Source organism: Apodemus sylvaticus, chromosome 3, assembly GCF_947179515.1.
Source record: "Apodemus sylvaticus chromosome 3, mApoSyl1.1, whole genome shotgun sequence".
NCBI classification, from domain to species: Eukaryota; Metazoa; Chordata; class Mammalia; order Rodentia; family Muridae; genus Apodemus; species Apodemus sylvaticus.
The window spans coordinates 32,667,104-32,691,775 of NC_067474.1; the positions used below are offsets into that span (position 1 = coordinate 32,667,104).

The 24,672-nt window shown below is 39.4% G+C and overlaps 1 protein-coding gene across 1 annotated transcript in view; it reads right to left on the reverse strand.

Moving 5' to 3' along the window:
- Cnbd1 (cyclic nucleotide binding domain containing 1) overlaps positions 1-13,927 on the reverse strand; it is a 347,578-nt gene extending 333,651 nt beyond the window's left edge. The window contains exon 1 of the mRNA XM_052175437.1: positions 13,840-13,927. Within this exon, the coding sequence (XP_052031397.1) occupies positions 13,840-13,927 (88 nt within the window). The remainder of the gene's footprint in view (positions 1-13,839) is intronic.
- Between the last annotated feature and the right edge of the window lie 10,745 nt (positions 13,928-24,672).

Here is a 24,672-nt window from a genome sequence, read left to right on the forward strand (position 1 = left end):
TTCAATTCTTAACATCTATGCCCCAAATTCAAGAGTACTTACATTTGTAAAAGAAATGTTATTAAAACTCAAAGTGCACATTGATCCTGACACAATAATAGGAGACTTCAACACTACACTCTCACCAATGGACAGATCATAGAAACAGAAACTAAACAGAGACAGAGAGAAGCTAAGAGAAGTTATGAATCAAATGGATTCAACAGATATCTATAAAACATTTCATACTAGAACAAAAGAATATACCTTCTTCTCAGCACAAAAAAGACCTCAGCCAGTACAACATGATTGAAATAATCCCATGCACGCTATCCGATCACCATGGACTAAGGCCGTTCTTTAGTAACAACAACAACAACATCAAAAACAGAAAACCCACATACACATGAAAGCTGTAAAACTCTCTACTCAAGGATAATTTGGTCAGGGAGGAAATAAAGACTTTTTAGAATTTGACAAAAATGAAGGCACAATGTACCGAAACTTATAGAACACAGTGCTAAGTGGAAAACTCATAGCTCTGAGTTGTTCCATAAAGAAATTGGAGAGAACATACACTAGCAGCTTAACAACTATCTGAAAGCTCTAGAACAAAAAGAAGCAAATATACCCAAGAGGAGTGGATGCCAGGAAATAAGCAAACTCAGGGCTGAAACCAACCAAGTAGAAACAAAGAGAACTATACAAAGACTCAGAAAAACAGCTGTTTTTTTGAAAAAAATCAACAAAATAGATAAACCCTTAGCCAGACTAACCAGGGGGTATAGAGGCAGTATCCGAATTAACAAGATAAGAAATGAAAAGGGAGACATATCAGAAACTGAAAACATTTTTAAAAAAATCAGATCCGATTACAAAAGCCTATATTCAACAAAACTGGAAAATCTAGACAGATAGATATCAAGATTTTCTAGACAGATAGATATCAGGTACCAAAGTTATACCAAGTTCAGATAAACCATCTAAGCAGTCCCATAACCATGTAAGAAATTGAAGCAGTCATTAAAATTCTCCCAAGCAAAAAAAGGCCAGGACCAGATGGTCTTAGTTAAGAATTCTATCAGACCTTCAAAGAAGACCTAATACCAAGACTATTCAAATTATTCCACAAAATAGAAACAGAAGGAACACTACCTAATTTGTTCTATGAATCCACACTTATACTGATACCTAAACCACAGAAAGACTCAACAAAGAAAGAAAACTTCAAATTAATTTCCCTTATGAACATCAAGGGAAAAAAGACCAATGAGTGGATGTTTCTGTCCTACTTAGAAGGCACAGCAAAATATTCAAGGGACGTAGAGGGTGGGAAAGACTTGGGAGGAAGAGAAGAAGGGGAGGGGAAAGGGGGAAGAATCAGGTATGGAAGGAGATGGCAGAGATGTACAGAGGGTCAGGAAATTGAACAGAGGTATATAGCAATGGGGGATAGGGAGCTGGGGTAGCAATCAGAAAGTCCCAGATGCTGGGAAAGCAAGAGCTCTCACAAACCCACAGGGTTGACATTAGCTAAAATTTCCCACAAAAGGGAGGAAGACCCTTTAGAAACCATATCGAGAGGTTAGGCATAGCCCCATGTTCAAGGGATGGGGCCACCCGCCCATCTCCAAAATTTTAACCTAGAATTGCTCCTGTCTAAAAGAAATACAGGAACCAAGAGTGAGGCAGAGACTGAAGGAAAGGCCATCCAGAGACTGCCCCTCCTGGGGATCCATCCCCACATGCAGACAGCAAACCCAGAGATCATTGCTGATGCCAAGGAGTACTTGCCGAAGGAGCCTGATTTAGCTGTCTCATGAGAATCTCAGTCAGATCCTGACCAATACAGATGTGGATGCTTGAAGCCAACCATAGGACTGAGCATAGGGACCCCAATAAAGGAGTTAGGGGAGGGAAAGAAGGAGCTGAATTGGGCCTTATCTGGAATCCATGGGAGAGGAGGCCCTTGGTTCTGTGAAGGCTTGATGTCCCAGTATAGAGGGCAATGAGTTAGATGTGGGTAGATAGGTGGGAGAACACCCAAATAGAAATAGGGTCAAGAGGGATGGGAGGGGGGCAGTTGCAGAGGGGAAGCCAGAAAAAGAAATAAAATTTGAAATGCAAATAAATTAAATATCCAATAAAAAAATAAATAAATTCTTGAAAACCAAATCCAAAAAAACATCAAAACCATCATTCACCACAATCAAGTAAGCTTCATCCCAGGGATGCAAGGATGGTTCAATATACTGAAGTCTATCAACATAATCCACTATATAACAAAACTCAAAGAAAAAAAAACATGATTACCTCATTAGATGCTGAAAAAGCATTTAACAAAATTCAACAACCCTTCATGCTAAAAGTATTGAAGAGATCAGGAATTCAAGGTCTAAACCTAAACATAAATTAAAGCAATATACAGCAGACCAGTAGCCAACATCAAACTAAATAGAGAGAAATTTGAAGCAATCCCACTAAATCAAAGACTAGACAAGGTTGTCCACTCTTCCCCCCAACTGTTCAATATAGCCACAGCAATTAGAAAATCAAAGGAGTTCAAAGGGATACAAATTGGAAAGGAAGAAGTAAAGATATCACTATTTACAGAAGATATGATAGTGTACTTAACTGACCCCCCAAAATTCCACCAGATAAATCCTACAGCTTATAAATTGAGCAAAGTGGCTGGATACAAAATTAACTCAAATCAGTAGACTTTCTCTACTCTAAGGATAAAAAGACTGAAAAAGAAATTAAGGAAACAACACCTTTCACAATAGTTGCAAATAGTATAAAATATCTTGCTGTGACTCTAACCAAGCATGTGAAATAGCTGTATGATAAGACCTTCAAATCTCTGACGAAAGAAATTGAAGAAAACCTCAGAAGATGGACAAATCTCCCATGCTCTTGGATTAGCAGGATTAACATAATAAAATGGCCGTCTTATGGAAAGCAATCTACAAATTCAATGCAATCCTTATCAAAATCCCAACCCAATTCTTCACAGAGATAGAACAATCAATTCTCAAATTCATTTGGAACAATGAAAAATCCTGGATAGTGAAAACTATTCTCAACAATAAAAGAACTTTTGGGAGAATCACCATCCCTGACCTCAAGCTCTATTTCAGAGAAGTAGTAATAAAAACAGTATAGCATTGGTACAGAGAAAGACACGTAGATCAACGGAATAGAATTGAAGACTCAGAATTAAAGATACACACCTTTGGTCACATGATCTTTGACAAAGATACCAAAACCATCCAGTGGAAAAGAGACAGCATTTTCAACAAACAGTGCTGGCTTAAGTGGGAGTTGGCATGTAGATGAATGCAAATTGATCCATTCCTATCTCCCTGTACCAATCTCAAGTCCAAGTTGATCAAGGACCTCCACATAAAACCAGATACACTGAATCCAGTAGAAGAGAAAGTGGGAAAGATCCTGGAACACATTAGCACAGGGGAAGGATACAGAAAATGTGGTACATTTACACAATGGAGTACTCTTCAGCTATTAAAAATAATGATGTCATGAAATTCCCAGGAAAATGGATGAATCTAGAAAATACTATCCTGAGTGAAGTATCCCAGTCACAAAAGAACACACATAATATGCACTCACTGATAAATGGATATTAGCTCAGAATACCCATGATATAACTCACAAACCATAAGAAGCTCAAGAAGAAAGAAGAACAAAATGTGGATGCTTAAGTCCTACTTAGAAGGGGGAACAAAATAATCACAGGAGATAGAGGGTAGAAGGGACTTGGTAGAAAGTGAGGGAGGAGTAAAAAGGGGGGAATGATCAAGCCTGGAAGGAGAAGGGGGGAATGTTCAGATTCAGAAATGTGAAGAGTTGTATATAGCAGTGGGGGATGGGGAATTTGTGGTAGCCACCAGATAGTCCCAGAAGCCAGGAAAGGAAGAGGTTCCCAGCACCCAACAGGGATGACATTAGCTAAAATACCTAACAAAAGGAAGAGAGCAGTTGTAGAGAACATAGCCAGAAGTTAGTCTCTGCCCCTGGTTGAGGAATGTGGCCACCCACCCATTTCAAAAATATTTACTCAGAAATGCTCCTGTCTAAAGGAAATATAGGGACAAAGAGTAGAACAGAGACTAAAGGAAAGGCCATCCAGAGACTGCCCTACCTGGGGATCTATCACATATACAGATACCAAACCCAGACACTGCTGCTGACACCAAGAAGTCCTTGCTAACAGGAGCCTAATACAGCTGTCTCCTGAGAAGCTTTGCCAGAGCATGACAAATACAGAGGCAGATGCTCACAGCCAACTATAGGGCTGAGCATAGGGACCCCAATGAAAAAGTTAAGCAAAGGACTGAAGGACCTGAAGGCGTTTGCAATCCCATAGGAAAAACAACAATATCAACCAACCAGATCCCCCAGAGCTCCCAAAGTTAAACCACCAACCAGAGTATACATGGAGGGACCCATGGTTCTAGCTGCATATGTAGCAGAGGATGGCCTTACCTGGCACCAATGCTAGAGGAGGCCTTTTGTCTCGTGAAGGATCGAAGCCCCAGTGTAGGGGAATGCTAGGGATGGAAGGCAGGAGTGAGTGGATATGTCAGGAGCACCCTCATAGAACCAGGGAATAAGGGGAATGGGATAGAGGGTTTTCAGAGGGAAAATGGAAAGGGGAATGACATTTGAAATGCAAATAAATAAAATAACCAATAAAAAATACAAAAAAGAAAAAAGAAAAATGGTAGCTATGCATTTGTCAAGAACTATGCATCACAGTACATATATCACTGATTTTTAATTTAAAAATGAATTTAAACACCAAAAAAGAAAGGAAAGAGGGAAGAAGAAAAGATGAAAGGAAGAAAGAAAGAGAAGAAAAGATGAAAGGAAGAAAGAAAGAGAAGAAAGAAGATAAGAAGAAGAAAAAACAGAAATAGCAGCTCCTCCTGCTGAGCATTTCATGTTGGCAAAATAGGAAGTTGTACTGACTGCTGGCATGTGGACTGGTGAGCCACTCTAGAAATCAGCTCTGGGATTTCTCAAAAACCTAAGCCATACAACCCTGCTATTGAGTGAGACAAACAAAAAGCAGAAAACAGCTGGGGCTGTGAGAAGAGAGAGAGAGAGAAGGCTCTACACCTTAATCTAATTGAAGCCTTTTCTTCTGGAACTCCTGCACAATTAACACCTGCTTCCAGTTCTTTCCCCTTCCCCTCTGTGAACTTGTAATTTTCTACAATGTCTCATGTGGAGAATGTATGCACTTAACACCTGATGCAAACATAATGGCTTCTTGCTTCACGTGATCAGCTTATAATTTCAACTGATCAGTCTCTGGAGCCACCAGACATGTCCCTCTTACAAGAAAAAGGGAGAAAAAGTTTTTTTTTTTATTTTGAGTTTTATTTTGTTTTCTTTTGTAGCAACTTTTTGAGATGTAGCCACCAGAATGGCATATATGAACTAATACTTAGGTAATAGTCTTCTCTCCTTGGAAAATTTTGTACCACACTTGGGTATGCCTTCCTTTTTCTGATTATCTTCCTCTTAACTTTCCTGCTCTGATTCACCATACTAGAAAATTCTGAATTATCATCATCAAATCACATCTCAAATTCTCATCATCAAATCACAAACCCCTATTGGGCTTGAGTTGCAGTCCTTAAAAGTCTAGGAGAGCTTCTTAAGTGGATGAGTGTGGCAGGGTGGAGCTACGTCTCTGACCCATCACTGCTGACATAATCTCTCCTGTGACTATTCTCTCAAAGGACTCAAAGTCCTACCACCACAAAGATATTAATGGACCGTTAAACATAGCTAGGCATTCACCAACAGAGGAATAGATAAAGAAATTAGGTTATATAGGCACAATGAAATTTTATTTGGCCATGAAAATATGAAGCTATTACATCTATAAAAAAAAAAAAGAATGATGCATCTAGAAATCTTCATGCTAAACAAAATAAGCTAGGTTCAAAAAGACAAACAGTTAATTTTTTCCTTATAAGCTTGTCTGTGTCAATTGTGTATATACAAGTATAAGGAAACAATTCAGGAAAGTACAGAGGGATATGAGAGGAAAAGCAATAGTCTTGAGGTGAGTCCAGGGAAGACAAAGAGGAGGAGATAAGGAGGAAGATGGCAGGCTAGGCTGGGAAAAGAAGTCCAAACAGTGTAAGCAGTAAAATTAAGTCAGAAGATCAACAATTATATAGTGTGTACCAAAACACCACAATAAAGACATTCCTTCCACACTAGTTTTGAAAGACCACTACTTAAACCACATGTGGTATGTTGTCTGATTGAAACAATAGAACTAGAAACCAATTATCATTTTATCAGTCAGTCTCCAGTGATCAAGAGATAGAAAGCACAGCAGTTGTTTTACTATAAGCAGCTGATGCAGAGACTTATCAAACAAGTGTTCCAAAACCGAAAAGAAACAGAAATGCCAAGTTAAACCCAGGAAACAACTACCACATTCTTCCGCATGTAGCCGTGGGAAAGGAGTTGAATTATTAAACTTTTTGGATGCTGTATATTTATTGCTTTGATAGAAAAAAGAAAACAAAACAGGACTGACTCCATACAAAACAAAACAAAACAAAACCAACTGGGAAAAAAACAGTACTTTCTTTAGCTTAGCAGTCTTGTCTTCCATTCTTTCTCCAACATCACATCACTGTGGATATATTTGGACAGTGGTCAGAATATCAGGTTTGAAGAACAGACAACTATTCAATAAATTATATGCAAGATTCTTATTATATTCAAGGTCAAATATGTAACCATTTAGATTAAGTGTATATGAATGTTATCAAGAAAAAAAACACTGATTAAGTTAAAAACATTACATAAAAACAATGCTATGTAAGAGGATAAAATATCCTACCACTCATACCTTTAAAAATCCATTCCCATGTTCAGGGAAAATATCAATACTTTTTAAACGCCTCTACTGCTCCATACTATTTAAAGACTCAATGTAATCTTACAATAATCCAAATGTTATTTTTCACCAGCATAGAAAATCAATCTTAAAATTCATACAGAACAGCAACAAAAGACTCTTGTCAATCAAATCAATCTTTAGTGAAGAGAACAAATCACATACTAAAAAAAAGTCTTAGAAAGAGCTGATAATCCAAATGGTTCAATATTGATGTAGAAATAGATGCAGCAATAAGCAGAACCAGGTGTTCAAAAATCCATCCATTTACCTTTAGTTCAATTTCAATAAAGTTCCCGAGAACACAGATGTAGGAAAGATAATCATTTTAGGAAATTGGTGGTGGAGAAAGTAGATATCCACATGAAGAAGAAAAAAAAAGAGAAAATTTTGCACCTTTTCCCCCCTACGTGGTATTTAAAAAAAAATCAGCTCAAATGTGTTAAAGATTTAACTACAAAACTTGAAATTGAAAAGCTCTAAAGTAGGTGAACAGGAAAGAAGGCTACAACCATGTGGGTCTGAGAAACACCTTCTCGTAATAACATCATCATGTATAACAACAACAACAAGCCATAGGAAGCAAAAACAAAAGAGAAAAAGTGAAATATATATACCTGAAAATCCTATGAGCAGTGAAAATATCATTTAACATTGAAGAGACATGTGCAGAATGGGATGAAATGCTGGCGGGTCATGTATGTATCTCATAAAGGACTGTATGTGCTTTTTCCTAGGAAGATATGAAAAAATATACTATCTATCAAGAGGCTTCTGAGAGCCAAACTCTCTAGCTTTATAGTCAAGTGCCCAAATTTGCTCTCTACTGGCATGATATAACACTGACCCAAAACAACTTTTGGGGATGGAGAAAAGACTTTATTTTAGCTTATGGGGTATAATCTATCACCTTCAGAAGCCATTTTCTAAGGAAGTTGACCTGCTGGAGAGCTTCTCCATTCTCCTGTACTCTATGCCCCTCTCGTGAGCATCCGGGTGCCTAATTAAACATGAGGATTCCCCTTACACCTGCCCACAATCATCACTTCCTAAGCGTCAGTACTGGCAGATTTAAAGACCGATAATCATCATTTTAATGATAATGGAATAGTGTATCAATGGAAATGTAAAAAGTGGGACAAGGTGATAGATATTGGCCACATCTTGAAATATATAAGTTCTAGATTGGAGGAAATGAATTGTCAACTAAGATTTGGAGTACAGAACCCTAAGCTTCTGAGTGTTAATGTGACCAAATTTCTTTAACAGTTCTACAAAATAAGTGTATGGTTCCTTTTACAGATTGGAAGGAAGACCAGAGGTTACTTGAGTGACAGAGGCTGGACCCACTTGGGTGAGGGTCTGACATTACTGTAGGCCTGATAACAAAATTCTAATTTCTGAGGTAGACTGAGGACACAACAGTAGCATACCTCAGAAACACCCAGCCTGGCATCTAGTAGACACATCTGACACCATTTCCTGTTCAGGTGTGATTGTGCTCAAATTAAAATTCATGGAGTTTAATTTATAAAAGCCAATTTTTACACAATCAGATAAAAGCTGGTACAGCCACTCTGGAACTCAGTCTGGGGGAGGGTGGGTTCCTCAGAAAACTAGGCATGATACTGCCAAAGAATCCTGTTGTACCACTCCTGGGCATATATCCAGAGGATTCTCCAGCATGAAATAAGGACACATGCTCCACTATGTTCATAACAGCCATATTTATAACAACCAGCAGTGGCAAACAACCCAGATGTCCCTCAACAGAGGAATGGATAGAGAAAAATGTGGTATATTTACACAATGGAATACTACTCAACTATTTAAAACAATGAATTAATGAAGTTCTTAGGCAAATGGGTGGAACTAGAAAATATCATCCTAAGTGTGGTGACCCAATTACAAAAGAACACACATAGTATGCACTCACTGAGAAGTGGATATTAGCCCGGAAGCATAGAATACCCAAGGCACAATTCACATATCAAATGATGCCCAAGAAGAAGGAAGAACAAAGTATGGATACCAGATAGTACACATGGTGTTACCCATGGCTCCAGATTCATATGCAGCAGAGGATGGCCTTGTTGGACATCAAAGGGAGGAGAGGCCCCTGCTCCTGGAAAGGCTCAATGCAGCAGTATAAGGAAATACCATGATGGGTAAGTGAGAGGGGGTAAATTGGGGAACAAGGGCAAGGAAGATGGTTCATGGGACTTTCGGGGTGGGGGGTGGGGGGTGGGGGGGTGGGGGACCAGGAAAGGGGAAATCATTTGAAATGTAAATAAAGAATATATCTAATAAAAGAAAAGAGTACCTATCACTCATCAAGACTGTTTGCTCTTTGAAAGAGGTGGAGAAGTCACAGAGATCCACAACCGATCACATGCAGAGAATCAGTGCTCACTGTATGCCCAAGCCCAAATGATGCATTCCCAATGGGACCCATATACTCAAGGCTCAGTGAACATCAAGGAAGTATTAATGGAAAGACTCCAAGAGTCAGAGAACTAAGATGTGTGCTGAAAGAGAGTCTTCTGTATGTGACAGAGAAGCGTCAACCAAGAAACCTCAACAATAAGGCTGCCTTAAGAAGACCTGCATAACCCGTGGCAAGGTAGAAGAATTTTTCATGGGTCCACCCCCACCTCAGCAATAGGCAATCAACGCCTGCTGAGAGAGGATGAATCCAGGGCATGTGCCCTCTGATGCGGTGCTCAAGGTCTCGAGGTGCTCAGCCCTAAGCACAAGTACATCTGAACAAGGCCAAATGGATTCACAAGGTTTGCTTATTGTTTTTTATTGCTTTGTTTGTGTGTGCGTTGCATAAAACAATAATAATTAAGAAGAGGTCATGAATTTCAAAAAGAATGAGGGGACATAAAGGAGTCGGGGGAGTGATGTAAATTCAATATTGCAATATGAAATTCTCAAAAACTTAAACATTTATATTAAAATCCACTCAAGATTGTCTAACAAAGATATGCAAATATTGAGACAGAAGTGACAATTGTAATATTTTTAGAAATGATATTTTTTAAAAAGCTTTGGTGTTTAGCCCTGCAAACCATGCTGCCTTCTGTCTGGATTCCAGCTGGGATTGTAGACAGGCCTGGGACACATGGCCTGGCTTCCCTCTCTGTTTTTCTCCTCCAGTGAAACGTCCACCTTTTCTCCATGCTATTAACAAAAAGTGATTTTTTTTTTACTATGAAAAATAATTTCAAAATCTTCCATGTATGCCTTGTTCCCTAAGTTGTCTCCCAGCATTACCAGCACTTACTGTTTTTCAAGCACAGAGAAACACACAATCAACCACCTTTTCTTTTTCTGTCGTCTTGGAACTTCTGCTCTCATCCTCGCTTCTTTTATATTCTATTTTCTCTTCCCTGCTGCCTAAGCACTACAATACACCTCTATGATTTTCTTTTTTACTGACAAGCCCCTCTGCTTCTGCTCCTCCTCACCCCAGGCTGCCTCGAGAGGTTTAACGGGTTTAAGATATTAAAATCCTCCCCACTCGCTCTTCTCAATACATGTTTTGAGACTCCTTTAATCTTTAGCAGTTAAAGAACTCTCAAATTACTGAAAATGCCCTTGAAGTGTTAGGAAGGGCAGCGTGGTGTTTCCAGGCATTCAGTAAACATGCACTCTAAGATGAAAAGAACATAGAAACCCATTCATTTAAGTGTACCCTCTCACTTCTGGGTTCCCTAAAATGTCTGGGATCTCAACTCTTTTATTTTCCTTCTGTATCCTAGTAAGTGAGAACAAGTAGCATAAACCTACAAATGTCTTGTGAACTTTAAGTGGTTTTGATATGGACAAAGCAGAGAACTATTGCACTAATTCCTCTCAGATGAGGTAAAAATAAACATGCAACTTGCTTTTAAAACTTTCTTTGAGAAAGATGAGCCTAAGAAATATGAAAGAAATAGAGAAATATGAGAGAAATGATACTAACAAAAACAAAACTCACTAGACTATACTCCTAACTGCAAGGCAAGGGGGAAGGCAGCCTCCTGTGTTCCACTAACACCATATTGCTTTCTTCTTTTGCTTCAAGAGATCCAGTTGTAATAGTAGGTCAATATGAGTGCTTCCAACATCCGCAATTTCATGCAGGTGGGAAAACCACGAAATATACTCCTCTAACTGCTAGGTCTTTGAAATAATTCTCATCTAGAATAAAATGTGGAAAAGACTTCTTGGCTTTTGAGAAAACTCATTTCCCTAGGCTTATCAAGCTGTGAAGAACTCTGAATCGCAAGCAAATTACAGAGAAAGAAGAGTTGAAAGTTCCAAAAGGAGGCAAAAACTAAGCCAGAAAGGAACCCAGGAGGCTGGTCTGCCTGCAGGCACTGTCTGTGAGTCATAATTTCACAGGCGAGGAGAACCAGAGCAGGGCTTGAAGAGCTGTGATTGGGAGGAGTTCTTTGAATTAGGAGGAGCTTAGCAGACAAGATGCAAGATGCAATTGATGTCTCTACAGACTTGGATGCTGTGGTTTGTGTGTTTAGGGTTCGATTACACCACGAAGGACACTCTGAGGAACATCCACCTCTTCTCCATTGTGTCTCCTACTATGCTATGGAAGCCTCTTTACCTGTAATTGTAAGAGAGAGCTTGTGTTTTTTATCTTGTCCTTCTCAGCGATTACCAAAAACATTTCTAAAACATCAATGAAATGTGTTACAGCTCTGGAAATCATAAGTCGGAAGTAGGTCACTGAGCTAGCGTGAAGTTCTCAGTAGGAGTGTGATACTCCTTAGACACGTGGGGAGAATTCATCTCTGTCTTTTCTAGCTTCTTGACACTGCACAGATGCCTCCCTGTTTTATGTCTTGTTTCTGAAGCTGGCAGTGGTCAGTCAAGTCTTTTTTCTCACCTCCTCCTTTCTCTGACAAGTCTTAAGGTTTCAGCGTGCACTATAGTCTCTGACATTCTCGCCAGCACAAGAGTAGCTGATTTAGCTGCTGTGATTCTAGCGGTAGCCATAACAACCCTTTGCCTTTTCAGCATCCTGGCATATTCATAGTTCCCGGAATTCGGGAAGCAGATATCATTTCTGGGCGTTGCTTGCTCTGCCTACCACAGACTTTACAAGGTTTTTTTGTTTTTTGTTTTTCTCAGAAATGAACAGAAAAAACGTAACAGAGAAACTACTTATAAGTTGTTCCTAGAAAGTGCTCAGTAAATGCTATTCATGTGTAAATGTTTTAAAACTTTATTCACACGTATATATTTAAAAAAAAGAAAGCAAACATACATTCCTAAGTCTAATTTTACTGGCCAAACTCAAAGCAAATAAAGGTGTGTATAGTGACTAGATGTTCTAGGTATTTAACCAAGCGTCCCTGTTTATGGCATTGTACTTGTACTGCTCACATATGAAACAGGTTGACTCACTTTACAAAGCATCTCCACTCTGAGCTTTCATGAGAATATTGTTTGAGCTGTGACAATAAAGTATGCCAAGGAAAACTGCAGGCTTGCTGGAGTGAGTAACACCAAGATGGAGCCATTAAGCAAGTAGGACATATCTCCAAAGGGCAGACTCAGGCACGGTGCATCCACTAAGAGCCACTACAGAGAATACAAGGAACACGGCCGCTGTGTGCTGCTCTCCACTGCACGCCGTTCAGCTCCGAGATCTAAATGATTGCCTAGTTCTCATCTCTTAATCACTTCACAGAAGTCAAGTGTCCTTCGAAGAGACTGCAGAGGGTAGCACACATCTCATCCCATTGATTCTAAATTAATTTGCTCTTTTAACTCCCAGCTATTACACTTCATGAGCTGATTTAAAAAAAAAATCTTAGGGTAATTTATTTTTCCACAAATAAAACCTGACAGTAGTGGTTTAGAAGCAAAGTTATTTGAATACCTATTTCCACTTAAATAGAAATAGAAAATTTTGAATATACAAGAATATTTTTACTATAGGAATAAATATACAAAATACAATTAATAATTATAATTTGTATAGCATGTATTAATATTTTGTGTATCTAGATGCATATTATATGCACACAAATATATAATATACTTCTTCAAAAGGCATAAATTTTTGAATTTTATATCTTTCCTCTGGAAATGATAATAGTGAAAATTTAAACTTTATCTAGACGTTAACTCTCATGGAAAGATAGAAAAAAATCTGAGAACCTAATTCTTTACTGAGCTGAGTCACTATTATTGCTTATGTTACCTAAAGCAGTTGTTGGATTTCAACAGAGACACTATTGTAGGTTACTAGTGAGTAGTTACCAAACACATGTAAGAATTTCACAGCCACAGCCCTATATACTACCCTAGTACAACATCCTGGGCTTACATTGACTGACTACACCAAATAAATACTGTTCAATGTATAATTTTCAAAATATTTAATTCTATACTTATAATTGTTATGATCTGGTCAATCAAAAGCTAGAACATGAAAGCAAAATAGGAATATATTTCAGTCAGAATAATGAAATTCCTTTTCCTCTTTTAAATTTAATGTGAGAAATCCCTATGGAAAATACACTTAGAGCAGACTAACTCATCATAGACATGATGAGGTTTTCCAGAACCAGTTGTCTGTAGTTCCCTGGATTCCACTTTCTCTCTCCTTGGAGGTGTTTGGATATTTAAATAGAGGGGGAACATTGTTGAGGCTCCAAGATCTTTTCAAGATCCCCATTTTATAAAGAAATCAGTATTTTAGACCTAAATGATTGAAATAGCCTCATATAGTAATGCCAGGTTACTGGCTTCTGTGCTTCTCCATTACCAGGCTATTAGCAAGTGGCTCTGTGTTTCCACTGACTCTCAAGTGACCATTGCTCACAACGAATCAAGCACCATTGGAAACAATAATTAAGGCATGGGACCTTCATAAAAGTGTCACTTACTTGGTATACTGCGAAGCGGAGGAGGAGGCACATTGTTAATGGCTATCATGTGAGCCAAAATAGAGGTTGGAAGAGAATCCACAGGCATCTTGGCATCTTAGAAGGCAGCTGGACAGAGACTACTTGAGTGCTAGAGGACCATACTTTCCTACGGAATATCACAGATTAGAACCCTCAAGAACCTTCAAGGTCCACTCTGATAGGCCAAGCCCACAGAATCTTCTTGTTTACAGTTCTGATGTAAGAATAAGGTGTAGGTTAGAAAAAACTCTAGTCTAGTCAGTGGATTGATGAAAGAGGTTGTGAACTCCAGGGCTAAGGAAAATGAAGAACAACACTATAATCCATAAAGCAGGTGCAATTTTATCAGTGTACCAAGTATTAAGTTAGTCGTTCTTTTATATGGGTCTTCCACGATTTAAAATCATTTTCTTCCCCATCTGGTCTTTAGATGGCAAATCAAAATCCCTTTCTTGTAGCACCAGTAACAGCAAAAGTGGGATTTTACTAATCCTCATGTCTTTACCAAAGGGTAACATATCATTCTAATTATCACAAAGCAATAAAAAGAAACCCTGTATACAAGTGATCATACTATGTTGTTGCATGGCATGTATTTCAGTTGTTTTCTCTAAATCACAATGACCGAACCTAGTTTGAACGTTGACATGTTGGGACGTGGAGGAGGAGACACACTGTGGAAAGTTATCATGTAAGGCAAGCTATTGGAAGAAAAGACAAATATCTTGACAGCTCCAAAGCTGTAAGAGGTTACTTTATGGATAAACAGTGGATCTAAGGGAATGTACATTCTCTATATTATCTTTTGGATCTTGAAATATTATTGTGGTATCTACCTTCGGTAAGAATATAAGAAGGAATAGGATTTGGCTCTCCTCACATATATAGTACTTGGATCTCAGGGATTGGACCCGTGTCATCAGCCTTAGCAGTTGGGTCTATCCTTATTTGTGCCACCTAGCAAGCCATTATATTTTCACCTTCTCTTTATTTCATATATAACAATCCATATACATTGAAAGATATTTCACATTAAACTAGATCCTGCTTGAAACTATTTACTTATTTACTTAATATTCTATAGGTGAGGGTGGGCATGTGGTGCACATGTATGAGTATATGCATGTCCATGCACCCATGCATGAGCGTCAAAAGGTCCAGGATTCAACACCAGGGGTCTTCCTTTACTGAATTCCATCTTACTTTCTTACTGATCTTTTAAGACACGATCACTTACTGAACTTGAAGCTCTCTGATTGCCCAGATTGTTTGGCCAGAAGGCCCTTGAGAGTCTTCTGTCTTCATCTCCCAGCTCTGCAGTTGCAGGTACTGGCTGATGTTCACAGCTTTTGTGTGGGTGCTGGGGATCTGAACTCAGGTCCTAATGCTTACACAGCAAGTACTTTATCCACTGAGACTTTTCCCAGCCTGACTGAAAAGAAAAACTGAAAAAGAAAATATGCTAAATGAAAATGCAAGTAAACAAAATATTTCTAGTTTTTGAGAGCTCTCAGCAGGTCCAGATAATTGAGACTGCTAGTCTAGGATTGCCCTTCTCCTCAGCTTCTTTCAGCCTTCTCTAATTCAACAAAAGGGATCAGCTGCTTCTGTCCATTGGTTGGGTGCAAATATCTGCATCTGACTCTTTTTAGCTGTTTGATGATCTTCTGGAGTACGGTCATGCTAGGTTCCTTTTTGTGAGAGCTCCACAGCTTCAGTAATAGTGTCAGGCCTTGGGACATCCCCTTGCGCAGGATCCCACTGTGTACTTGTCACTGGACTTTCTTTCCCTCGGGCTCATACACCAGCTGACATGAGGCCCCCAACACAACAGTGGAGGACTGCCAGGTCTGTCATTCAGAGATGATGCACCTAACCCTCAAGAGACCGGAGGCCCCAGCGAGTTTAAAGGTCAGGTCTGGTGAGGGGTGGGGACATCCACGTGGAGACTGGGGGTGGGGAAGAGGTATGGGATGTGGAAGAGACAGAGGGTGGACAGGGGGAGGGGGAATAAAGTATGGAATGTAAAAAACTAATAATTAATTAAAAATAAATCTAAAAATTAAAAAAAACATTTTTAATGAATAAACAGTGTACTACATTACTTTTACAGTACTTTTACAGTACACTATTAATTTTACATAAAATCTATATATCTTCAAGATAATGAGTGCAGGCTTGTTTAAAAAACATCATATGTCCATATATTCAGCTTACTCCAAATATTTCTGATAAGTTTTTCCAGGTGTTTCTAAATCTTTTTCAAATGTATCCTAAGGACAATATCATAATCACATGGTTTGTGTTTGATAGACAAGTACATTAGATTACATAGTTGGGAGTTCCTAGATATTCCACATAAATCTACCCATTTCTCAACCACTTATGTGTAAAATATCTTGGGTAAAGCACTTAATCTGCCTTGATCTTAGTAACTAACTCTATATTGTAGGGATAGTGTATCTGTCACAGATGATGCAAAGATGAAATAAAAGAATGGAGATAAGGGTCTCACACACAGTTCCTGGATGTGGGATTCATTTTTAATTCACACTGATAATACTGTGCTGAGGGACACTGTGAGAGGTTCATATGAGTAAGAAAAAGCTAACAGTGACTCAAAAGTCAGACAGTAAAAGGCATGAATTTTCAGAAATGGATTCACTCATTTAGCTGTAATTTTGCAAAATTCCAGATCTGGCAGATCAGAAGGCAAGGTTCAGCATGGATAGACTTTCAAACACACAAAGAGGTGTTTGCTTACCTGAGATCCTATGGAGTTATCATTCAGTCTGTAGAGCTGGTACTCTGAAACTAAATGGAGTAAAGATGGAAGGAAAGAAGGAAGGAAGGAAGGAAGGAAGGAAGGAAGGAAGGAAGGAAGGAAGGAAGGAAGGAAGGAAGGAAGGAAGGAAGGAAGGGAGAGAGGGAGGGAGGAAAGGGAAAGGGAAAGGAAGAAAGAAAAAAGAAGAAAGAGAAAGAAAAGAAGAAAACAAGCAAACAAAGAGAACAAAAGAAACAAAAGTTGCAAGATAAAAGAGGAACACACCAAGGAGCTGTTAAAATTGTTCAGGAAAGGGACAGCACAGGTTGGACAAGCAATAGTGCTGTGGAGGGAAAGAGTGTTGAACATTTATAGAAATTGGGGCAAAAAAAATTTTCAGAACTTAGCGTGTTACTGTATATCTATATATGTCTCAAAGTCAATTATAGGTGATGATAAAAACCTTCTAAGATATTGCTACAATAAATAGAGACTAATAACAGCAGCTAAGTATATAACTAAAGTAAATGAAGTCAGTATGCAAAAGAGATATTTAGATGTCCATGTTTATTGAAACTAAATATGGAATCAAAGAGGAGACCATCAACATATAAATTTGAACAGAAAATATGGTTAAAGTAGAAATGTCCTATCATTTAGTATACAAAAGCATAAAACCATGCGGTTCATAGGAAAATGAATGGAACTGAAGGACCTCATGCTAAGCAAAATATGCCAGAAACAGAAATAGAAGTATCATGACATCCTCCTCCTATATACAAATTTTACAAGTAAACAAATAAAATATGGAATAAAGCAAGAAGGACAATTAGGAATCTGCATTGAGAGGAGAGGAGAGGACAAGAGAAGGTTTGAGGCAGAGTTCATGTGATCTAGATGTGATACATCCCTATATGGAAATGTCACCATGAAATATTTTGAGTTACTTGATGAATATAGATATTTAAAAGTGGTGATAGTGTGGTGGTGGTGGTGGTAACATGGCCACCATGCAGTAGGCACACTTTTTGATAATGCACTGATTTAATAACCAAAAAGCATACATAGGCATGGGCTGGCCTGAGGCCCCTGGTCCATATGTAACAGAGGGCTGCCTTGTCTGACCTCAGTGGGGGAGGGTGCACCTAACCTATAGAGAGTGATGCCCCAGGGCAGGGGGATACCTGGGGAGCGGGAAGGAGGTAAGAACTCTGCGATTGGGGAGAGGAAGGAGCAATATTTGGATGTAAATAAATAAGTAATTAAAAAAGAAACTCCATACAACTTATCTACAGCACCCAGTGAGATGGGTATTATACACCAGCTTTATTTTATAAATGAGACACCTAGGCTCATGGATGCAATTAATATAAGAATATGAATGTGAATACATGTGCGCGCATATTCACATGTACATGCTTATACAAACACACACACATACACACACATACATACATACACACTCCAGTTGTTCTCAAAATGTCTTCTCTGGTAACAACTGGGCATACCTAACATCTCTGGAGGCTCCAAGGGTAGTGGTAAAACCTTCTACCACTCTACATGCAGGAACATGGAGGTCCCGCCTTTTCTGACCAGCCATTGGCCAATGACATCTTTATTGATGGATCAAGAACCAATTGGGGAACACAGATTCCCAATTAAATCAAAGTATAAACCCAAAGTGCCTAGGGTTGAGCATGAAAAGAAGCAGGGGCGGCTTGATTGGGGAAGGGGAGATGGCTTTTCGGAGGAGGGGGTACCAGGAAAGGGGGCAACATTTGAAGTGTAAATAAAGAATATAACTAATTAAAAAGAAAAGAAAAGAAAAGAAAAGAGATGATTAGTGTAGTTTAGTAAAAGACAGCACAGAGCTTATTTGTTCTCGGCCCATTCCTCAAAATAATTAAACTATTTTTTTCATGAATCCCAACAATTATTTTCCTCTGTTTATATTTGTGGTGTAAAGTCTCAGGCATTTGAACACCTGGTCCCCAGCTTGTCACCTTTTATGGAACACTAAGAAGTGTGGCCTTGTTAAAGGACATATGTCAGTCACTGTACACAGGCTTTGAGATTAAAAAAATACTCTGCATAGCTTCCTGCTTCCTCTTTGTGGATGAAGATTTGAATGGTCAAATTCTATGCCTAACTGTCAATCTCAGGTCCACTGGAAGTGCACTGTTAACCACTGGACTATCTCTCCAGCCCATTACAGCCTAATGCAGAATACCCCCATTCCTCCCTCCTCTTCTTTGAGAAAGGGGAACTATCTCTAGATATCACAACCCCTGCTGGCTCCAATTCCCCTGACACATCAGGTTACTGCAGGACTAGGCACATCCTCTCCCACTGACGTTAGACAAGGTTGTCCATTTAAGGTAACAGGATCCCTAGGCAGACAGGCAACAGATTCCGGAAGAACACTTGCTCCGATTGTTCGAGGACCAGGCTGTTCTTCTGCTACATATGTGCCTGGGGCTGAAGTCCAGCCTGTGCTTTCTCTTTGGTGGATGATTCAGTCTCTAGAGCCTACAAGGGTCCAGGATAATTGACTCTGCTGGTCTTCCTGTGGAGTCCCTGTCCTTTTCATGTCCTGCAATCCTTCCCCAACTGTTCCATAAGATGACCCGGATTTATCTAATGATTGGGTGTGAGTCTCTGCATCTCTTTCCATTGACGACTGGATGGAATCTCTCAGAGGACAGTTACATTGGGTCAAAAGTTCTTTGGGTGGTTTGTTGTCCTTATCCCTCCACTGGCAGTCCTGCCTGGCCACTTCCAGATCCATATCCCACACTGTTAGGACTCTCAGCCAACGTCACACCCATAGAACCCCTGCTTCACCCATCCCAGGTCTCTGGCAGATCCCAGGGATTACCCCACCACACACACTGTTGATTTCCCTTCTCTCTGCTTTTCCTATATCTGATTCCTCTGCCTCCTCCCTCCCTACCCCCTCTCCCAACCAGCTCCCTCCTTCCATCACCTCCAATATATACCTTATTTCCCCTTCTAAGAAACATTCAATCATCCTCCCTTGGACCATCCTTGTTATATGGCTTCTTTGGATCTGCTGATTATAGTATAGTTATCCTATACTTTATGGCTAATATCTCACTTACAAGTGAGAACACACCATCCATGTCTTTTTGGGTCTGGGTTACCTCACTCAGAATGACATTTTCTAGCTCTATCCATTTGCCTGAAAAATTCATGAATAACCTTGTTTGGCTGAGTAGTATCCCATTGTGTAAATGAACCTCATTTTCTTTATCCATTCTTCAGTTGAGGGACAGCTAGGTTATTTTCATTTTCTGGTTATTACAAATAAAACTCCTATGAACACAGTAGGGCAAGTGTACTCTTGTAGGGTGGTAGAGTATCTTCTGGGTATATGCCCAGGAGTGGTATACTTGGGTCTTGAAGTAGAACTATTTCCAATCTACATTTTTTAGTGGTTTTATCAATCATTTACATCTCAAATAGTATCCTGCTTCCCAGTTACCCCTCAACAACCTCCCCACCCCATCTTTCTTCTCCCCCCTCCCTTTTGCCTCTATGAGGGTGCTCCTCCATCCACAAACCAACTCCAACCCCAATGCTCCAGCATCCTCTACACTGGGGCATCAACCCTCTACAGGACCAAGGGTCTCCCCTCCCACTTGATGTCATACAGGCCAGCTCTGCTACATATGTATCTGGAGCCAAGGATTCCTCCCTATATACTCCTTGGTTGGTGGTCTGGTCCCTGGGAGCTCTGGGTGGTCCAGTAAGCCAACATTGTTCTTTCTATGGGGTTGCAATCCTCCTCTGGTCCTCCAGTTCTTCCCTTTGCTTCCCCACTGGAGTGCAGGAGCTCAGTCTGAGGGTTGGCTGAGAGCATCCACATCTGCATTGGTCAGATGCTGGCAGAACCTCCCTGGGAACATCCTCACCAGGTTCCTGTCAACAAGTGCCTCTTAGCAACAGTGTCATGTTTGGTATCTGCAGATAGGATGGATCACTAGTTGGTGGTCCCTGGATGGCCTTTCCTTTAGTCTCTGCTCCATTTTTTTTTTATCCCTGCCTTTCCTATGGACAGGAACATTTCTGGGTTAAAAACTTTGAGATGGGTGGGTAGTCCCACCCTTTGTCTGTGGGCCTTTCCTACTTGAGGTGGTATCTACAGGTTCTCTGTCCCCTTTGTTGGGTGCTTTGGCTAAAGTCATTTCAGTTGGGTCCTGGGATCATCTCAATTCCCTGTATCTGGGATCCTCAAGTGTTTACCCCGAGTTCCTCATAACCTCAATGCTACATATTTTTATTCGATTTCCTGACCCTCTATACCTCTCTCTGATCCCTTCCGATAGCCAATTCTGCCACCTTTTCCCCTCCCCCTCCTTTCTCCCTCCCAGTTCCCCCTCCTGCTACCACCCAAGATCATCTGTTTGCCCCTCTAAGCAGAACTGAAACATCCACACCCAGGTCTTCTTCCTCTTAAGCTCCTTTGACCAGGCCAGCTCAGTCAGTCAACAGGTTCTCCAGGGCAGGAGTAAGGATTGAAAAGAAAATAGACAATTAGACAACATTGTATCATGACCCCAGGCAGTTCTGAGGCTGAAGCCGTTTTTTTTTTCCCAGTCTGCTTTTATATATTTAAGTACATGATAAGATCACTTCTTCATCAAGGAACAAGCAAGGCAATAAACAAAATCCAGTAAACATCTTTCTAGAAGCAAGTCAGGATAACCAAGACAAAGGAAATGTGACACAGCCCTGCAGAGTCTGCTCTGAGCTTTGCATTAACTCAAATGTAAATGCTCTTAATCTGGCCCTATTTTCTGAGTCAGGGCCCAATATAAGATTCCTGCCTTGAGCTTATTACTTTTGTCCTGGCCCCATGTCAAATCCAGGCCGGTTGTCTAGAAGCAGCCCCAAAAAGCTTTCCATACTCCATTGGTCTGTGAGTTGTATCCTGGCCATTGTGTGCTTTTAGGCTAATATCCACTTACCTGTGAGTACATACCATGTGTGTTCTTTTGTGCCTGGGTTACCTCACTCAGAATGATATTTTCTAGTTCCATCCATTTGCCTGCTTTTCACAGTAGTTGTACAAACTTGAGCTCCTATCAGCAGTAGAGGAGTGTTTCCCTTGCTCCACAACCTCTATAGCATGTGCTCTCGAGTTTTGGATCTGATGAGTGTAAGGTAGAATCTCAGAGTAATTCTGACTTGCATTTACTTGATGAGTAAATACTTTGAGCATTTCTTTAATGCTTCCCAGCCATTTGAGATTCCTCTGTTGAGAATTCTCTGCTTAGCTCTGTACCCCATTTTTTTTGTTGTTGTTTTATTTATTTTCTAAATTCTTTGTTTACATTCCAAATGCTTTCTCCTTTCCTGGTCCCCCCCCCCCATATTTTTAAATTGGGTTATTTGGTTTATTGCTATCTAACTTATTGAGTTCTTTATATATTTTGGATATTAGCTCCCTGTTAGATGTAGGGTTGGTAAAGATCCTTTCCCAATCTGTAGGCTGTCGTTTTGTCCTATTGACAGGATCATTTAATTTACAAAAGCTTTTCAGTTTCATGAGGTCCCAGGTATTAATTGTTGATCTTAGTGCCCGAGGCATTGGTGGTCTGTTCAGGAAGGTATCTTCTGAACTGACAAGTTCAAGGCTGTTCACCACTTTCTGTTCCATTAGATTTAGTGTATCCAGTGAGCCTTTGATATACTTAAACTTGAGTTTTGTTCAGGGTAATAAATATGAATCCATTTGCATTCTTCTACATGCAGACATGCAGTTAGACCAGTATCATTTGTTCAAGGTGCTGTCACTTTTCTATGGTAAAATTTTTGCTTTTTTGTCAAAATCAGGTGTCCTTAGTTATGTGGGTTTATTTCTGGGTCTTTGATATGGTTCCGATATGGTAGGCTGTCTGTTTCTATACCAATACCATGCAGGTTTAATGACTATTGCTCTGTAGTATAGCTTGAACTCAGGGATAGTGATACCTTCCGAAGTTCTTGTATTCAGGATTGTTGTAGCTATACTGTTTTTTTGTTTTTCTATATGAGGTTGAAAATTGTGTTGGAATTTTGATGGGAAGTATTGAATCATAAATTGTTTTTGGTAAAATGGCCATTTTCAATAGGTTAATCCTACCCATTCATGAGCATGGGAGACTAACTGCTTTCTTAAAACACACAAATAAACTATCATTCTAAAATGACTCTTGTACAGAGCCATATTGGGGCAGTCGTGCACATGGTCAGAGTTTGACTTTGGTCAAGGTTAACTTCTCCCAGATAGCCAGGATCCTGCTCCACCTAGGGTGGAGTGCTCGAAGTAAAGGTTAAGTTCATTGTTCCTCCAGGTCTAGGAATTCCTGAATTAAGCAGGTGACCCACCCAGCTGCCCGAGCAGTCGAGACAAGGACCTCCAAGAGAAGCTAGACAACTTCCACCGGAACTCAGCCTGGAGTCTGGGGGGAAGGGTTTGCCCAAACTGTTAAAAGGTCTGGCGCCATTAAAGTTTCTGGCTTTGATCAGTGAATATTGTCTTAGCCATACTTCTTTTCGCCCCTCTTCCCTATTTATCCCTCAGCTTCTGTTCCAGAAACCCACTTCGTAATAGCTGCGGGCAGCTATGGAACCCAACAACTCTATTACTAACATCAAAAGGATACTTTGTACCAACACTTTTTATAAGAAATATAACCTTGGTAGGAAAGGCAGACCACTCTAATAATGGAAGATGAATGTTCAAAATAATCCTAATATTATCAATACAGATGATTATAAAAAGTCACATTTCAGATGACAACAGCTGATCACAAGACTAATTAAACATTTATTCTAGAAAGCTACTGATCTCAGAAAACCTTGTCTGATGTGTTACCATGACAGCTCCTTTCCAGCTTTCTGATAAAACTATTTGAAGCACATTTACTACATTATAACCAAAAGACTTTTAAAATATCGTCTTCAACTAAATTTTAAGTTATTTTTCTTTATAAGTGCTCACAAGCACTTATAAGGAAGGGGGTTCCTCATTGAAGTTGGTTCTGTGCTGAACAAAATAAAGACTATAAAATGTCTAAATTATGTAGTTTTATTTTTAAAAAGGACTATACATTAAAGCATCTGTTTCACTAAATGTTAGTATCCAAAATTGTTCATGTCTACTCAAAACTTTCTATGAAAGTCACAAAACCATTTGTACTTTACTTACAAACCACCCCCTTCAATTTATTTAGTCAGAATTGACCTCAGGAGCATTGCAAGATAAAACTAATTTAAAACATTTCTGTGAGGATGTCTGTTCATAGGAAAATAATAGATGGGCCAACAATATCTGTGAGCTGTATTCCACTAGCTAAGCCAAGTGACTTCCATGTGTCATCTGCTATATAATTTGATCAATGCAAGAGTCTTTGCAGCAGAAACTGATATTGTCCCCATTTTGTCAATTAAATAAAGTCTGGGTTAAATTAAATAAATTTCTAAATTTTCTAGTCACTGAAATACAGTTCCATTATTGAAACCCAGGCTCACTCCATAGCCTCTTGGTTCACCATTGGTTTCTTATAAAAGAAAACATGTTCAACAGCAATTTCCTCAGGTGTATTTTAACTGGTAACATCTCCTGTGAGAAGGAAAACTCTACTTTAGCATTTAATCATTCATCAGTAAGGCTTTACCTGGTTGTTTCTGCATGCTGTGAATACTGGCTTTCACTTTCTTTCTTCCACGTCACTTAAAGTGACAAAATTTTCCTTTTCAGGTGCCCAAAGTCATTTGAATTTAAAAATAGAATATTTACTTTATACTGACAAGGACAAGAGCCATATATCCTGGACTTAAAGAGAGAAAACAGTATATCATTTATTTATCAACCTCTTACATTTAGTATGACTTAGATATTCCCAAATATTCAATTGCCCATATTCACAGCTATTTACAGAAGTGCCGTGGAAGGAAGAGTCACCTAGGTATAAGGGAGTAGTAGTACTGCTTTTAAACCTATAACAGGGCCGTAACATCATGGCAAAAAGGCATGGAAC